At 46.4% G+C, this 3,642-nt stretch overlaps 1 protein-coding gene across 1 annotated transcript; it reads right to left on the bottom strand.

The window, feature by feature from the left end:
- Positions 1-502: 502 nt before the first annotated feature.
- On the bottom strand, positions 503-2,435 carry LOC131668675 (uncharacterized). The gene is made up of 2 exons (XM_058943036.1): positions 1,307-2,435; positions 503-1,230 (listed from the first exon to the last, which is right to left on the bottom strand). Exons 1-2 carry the CDS (start codon positions 2,433-2,435, stop codon positions 503-505), a joined length of 1,857 nt encoding a protein of 618 aa, XP_058799019.1.
- Between the last annotated feature and the right edge of the window lie 1,207 nt (positions 2,436-3,642).

Genomic DNA, 3,642 nt, shown 5'->3' with positions numbered 1-3,642 from the left:
TATCCCATCCGGCCCTGGCGCTTTCCGGGTTCGAATTTTCTTCGCGGCTACTATCAGTTATGCTTGGGTTACTTCTGTAAACTCGGTTTCATCGTCTCTTTCCATTAGGCCTGTTTGTTCTGGTCTCTCCCGATGTCTTGGGAACAGATGTCGCACTACTCTGTCGAGGAATAATGGGCAAGATGGTGGTGCGCCACTCCTGGGCTTGATCTTGCGCATGACCGTTTTATACGGCCGGCCCCAGGGGTCCTTATCTACTTCCTCGCAGAAGTCTCGCCAGCACTGTCTCTTAGCTGCTTTGATGGTGACCTTGAGCAGTGATCGCAGCTCCTCATTATTTCGGTCAGAGCCTGGAAGTTGGGCTTGTTCCGTTCTCTTTGATGGCGCCTTCTGGCTGTGAGACATTTATGTCTCAGGCTTGCGATGTCCTCGTTCCACCAATATACCGGTAGTCGACCTCTTGCGTTATTTTTTGCTGCCATGGATGCATCACATGCAGTTTTCAGAGCACGTGTGAGACCCTGCGCTTTTCCTCCGCGGTTCCGGACACTGATGTTCCTTCGAGGGAGTAGAGAAATGACTCTCTGTCGAAGGTATTTGGTGCCCATCTCCTCTTGTTTTCCGTTGTCCTGATGGATACCGATGGTTTGGTCAACTGGAGCCGGTACGTTATGGCTTGATGGTCACTGCCCGTGTACCGATCGCTGACTCTCCAGTTGAGCTCCTCTGTCAATAGTTTGGCATCTATGAAGGTAACATCCACTATGGACGATTTCCCCGCCTTGGAATAGGTCGGGATCGTTCCTCTATTGGCTATCTCGAGCTCCAATACTCCAAACGCCTCTAGAAGTGCATGCCCGCGAGCATTTGTTCTCGCGCTTCCCCAGTTTACGGCCCATGCATTAAAATCGCCTGCGATGACTACCGGTAGGCGTGATGTCATTGCGCTGGTAACAATGTCATCCAAGGATTTCTTAAACTCGCTTATCTCTTCGCTAGGTGGGAGATAGCAACTATATATACGCATGCCAGCCACTTCTATCCACGTAAAGTTTGAGGTTGGATCGATCATTCTTGCCGATACGTGTAGGTGTCCGCATACCCAGACAGCCGCCCTACCAGTCGCATCTTTCACCCAGTTCGGCTCATCGAGATCACGGTACTTTTCGCTAACTATGACGATGTCGGCCCTTTCCTCCCTTACCAACTGGTGCAGCAGGTCTTGAGCCGCTGCACAGTGGTTGAGGTTGATTTGGAGTACTTTAGTCATTTTTAGCGTGAGGTCCCTCCGTCTTTGCTTCCGTACAGTCTGCTGCCTTATGCCCCTCCTTTCTGCACCTGAAACACTGCTTGGAGCGGTCTTCATCGCTTTTGCAGTCCTTTGCTATGTGACCATTCTCCAGGCACCGGTAGCATCTTTGTGTCGGTGTGAAAGGCTGAACTCTACAATTCACCCATCCTATTCTCAGCTTCCCGTTTTCAAGTAGCTTTCTGGCCGCTGCTACCGGGAGCTGGATATGTGCCGCTTGTGTGCCGTTGTACAGTCCTCTGATTTTTATGCTGCTACTCGCAGCTGCCTCTGGTCCGATAACTGCAGCTACAGCTTCTATCACTTCCTCAGGTGTGGTTGTCTCATCCATGTCTTTGATCCTGAGGGTTTCCTTATCGGTCATCAGCTGGACTTCTGCAGACTTCTGTAGGATAGCCAGAACTGTCTCTTCGATATTTGGAGACGCCGTCCCTGGTTTCTCCAGTTCAAGGAGTAACTCTCCTGCTCTGGTGCGCCGTATTCGCATAACTCGTTCTCCTATCTCCTTCATGTTTGGTGCTGCCTTGACCTTTCTCAGAATGTCGGCATACGACGTCCCGTCCAGTGCCTTGATCTTAATGGCTTCTGGGCGAGGTTTTCTTCGACTGGTCTTTCGGTGTTCTGACTCCGTGATTTTTCCTCTTCTTCTATCGTCATTATGCTGTTCCATATTCTTCTTCTTTTTTGTGGCTCTTCTTTTGGCTTCTGCCCACTCTTCTGTTCCGGGTTTCGACGCCCTTATTTCTTGCTCGGTTGTTTCTGCTTCGTCGGCCGGTGTCTTCTTCCCTTTCCTCGGCTTTTTGACCACTGGCGACTCTATTGGCGAATTTGGGTCCCGCTTTTTTCGCTTTTTCTCTGGTTCGGGGGACGGTTGCGTCTCTTTATCTTTTGCCGTTTTGTCGGCATTTTCCTTCGTACCACCTGCAGACCGTAGCTTTGCGTACTCATCAATAGTACTGTTTGCCCTTCTGGCCATGGTCTTTAATTCAGCGTGGAGGTTCTTTTTCTCCAGTATGAACTGCACTAGCTGTTTGACCTTCTTTTCTAAGCTCTTGAAGCATTTATCAGCTTCAAGTGCTTGCTCCTCCATATCTTCTCTCTCATTTGGTTTAGTTATATTGCTCATTTTGTTCCCACGAGTACCTAGGGAACTATCGGTCCGCTCCGGCAGAGCCCCGGTTGCCGGAGTAAGGCTAATTACGAGGGAGTTTCGCCAGGTGCTCCCAAGGCTCCGTTTGAGACTCTCTGTTACTCCCGAGAGCCAACAAGGCTACATCGGCACGGGTCGCTTCACACCTTCAGCTTGGGGGTCCGTTACCCTGAACGGGGACCCTTTAACAAGGTGCTATCATCCGGGCCAGATGAGCCTTGGTTTTTTAACGAGGTTGATACTCCTCCCCCTCCTCCTTCCCTGCATCTTAAGTAGCAGGGTCCCGGGCTTGGGACCGGCGGTGGCGGAGTGTGTGTGTGTATGTGTGTGTGTGTGTGTGTGTGGGTATACACAATGTGTATTACATCACATACATACATAGAACTAATACTCACTTTTTTCTTTAACCTCAACTTCAGTTTTCTGATCATTTTTAGTAGTACTATAATTTTCTGGAAGGTTATATAAAACATGCTATTTGGAATATGTTTTCGATATGTAATGGGAGAAATTTTGGCATTTATAGAATCCATTGGCATTTCAGTTGAAAAATTCGACATTTCGACATTTACATGTTTTAATTTCACTCTCGAGAATATTTTATAAAAAGGTTTTTAGTAAAATTGTTTCACTAACAGAGTAAAACTACTTATACGGAGAGACAATATTAAGGTCCCCCCATACTCCTACATCGATATACAAAACGGCCATCCTTCGCGTGGTAATTAAATATTGGCTAAGCAAATTTGAGACTTGAAAAAATCATTATTAATAGATTGTAATTTTAGTGTGCTCCAAAGCAGATCTAGTTGATCGCCGTTTTATCAGGGAAAAATTTAGAAAATGATAAACTCGCGTTTAAATTATACATTAGCGCTCTTTTGTTTTTTTATAACCCGATTTTACGTGGTCATATTTTTTTTCTGATAAAGCTGCATGGAATTAATTGGAGCAGTTTTATCGTAAACTACGTATTAAAATCTAATAATGTTAATTTTTTCAAGTCTCGAATTTGCTGAGCCAACGTTTAATCACCGCGCAAAGGATGACCGTTACTAGTATGCATTCGTATATCTGTATAGGGGTATGGGAGGACCTTAGCATAAGATTGTTTAACAATAACGAAAGAAAATAATGAGTTTGTGGACACCAAAACTTCAAAATAAGGTATTTACGAACCTCG

This window comes from Phymastichus coffea, unplaced genomic scaffold (assembly GCF_024137745.1).
Source record: "Phymastichus coffea isolate CEN01 unplaced genomic scaffold, Cenicafe_Pcof_1.1 PCOF00006, whole genome shotgun sequence".
NCBI classification, from domain to species: domain Eukaryota; kingdom Metazoa; phylum Arthropoda; class Insecta; order Hymenoptera; family Eulophidae; genus Phymastichus; species Phymastichus coffea.
Note: the sequence above shows the minus strand (reverse complement) of the source record. Positions and strands in the feature narration are given on the sequence as shown.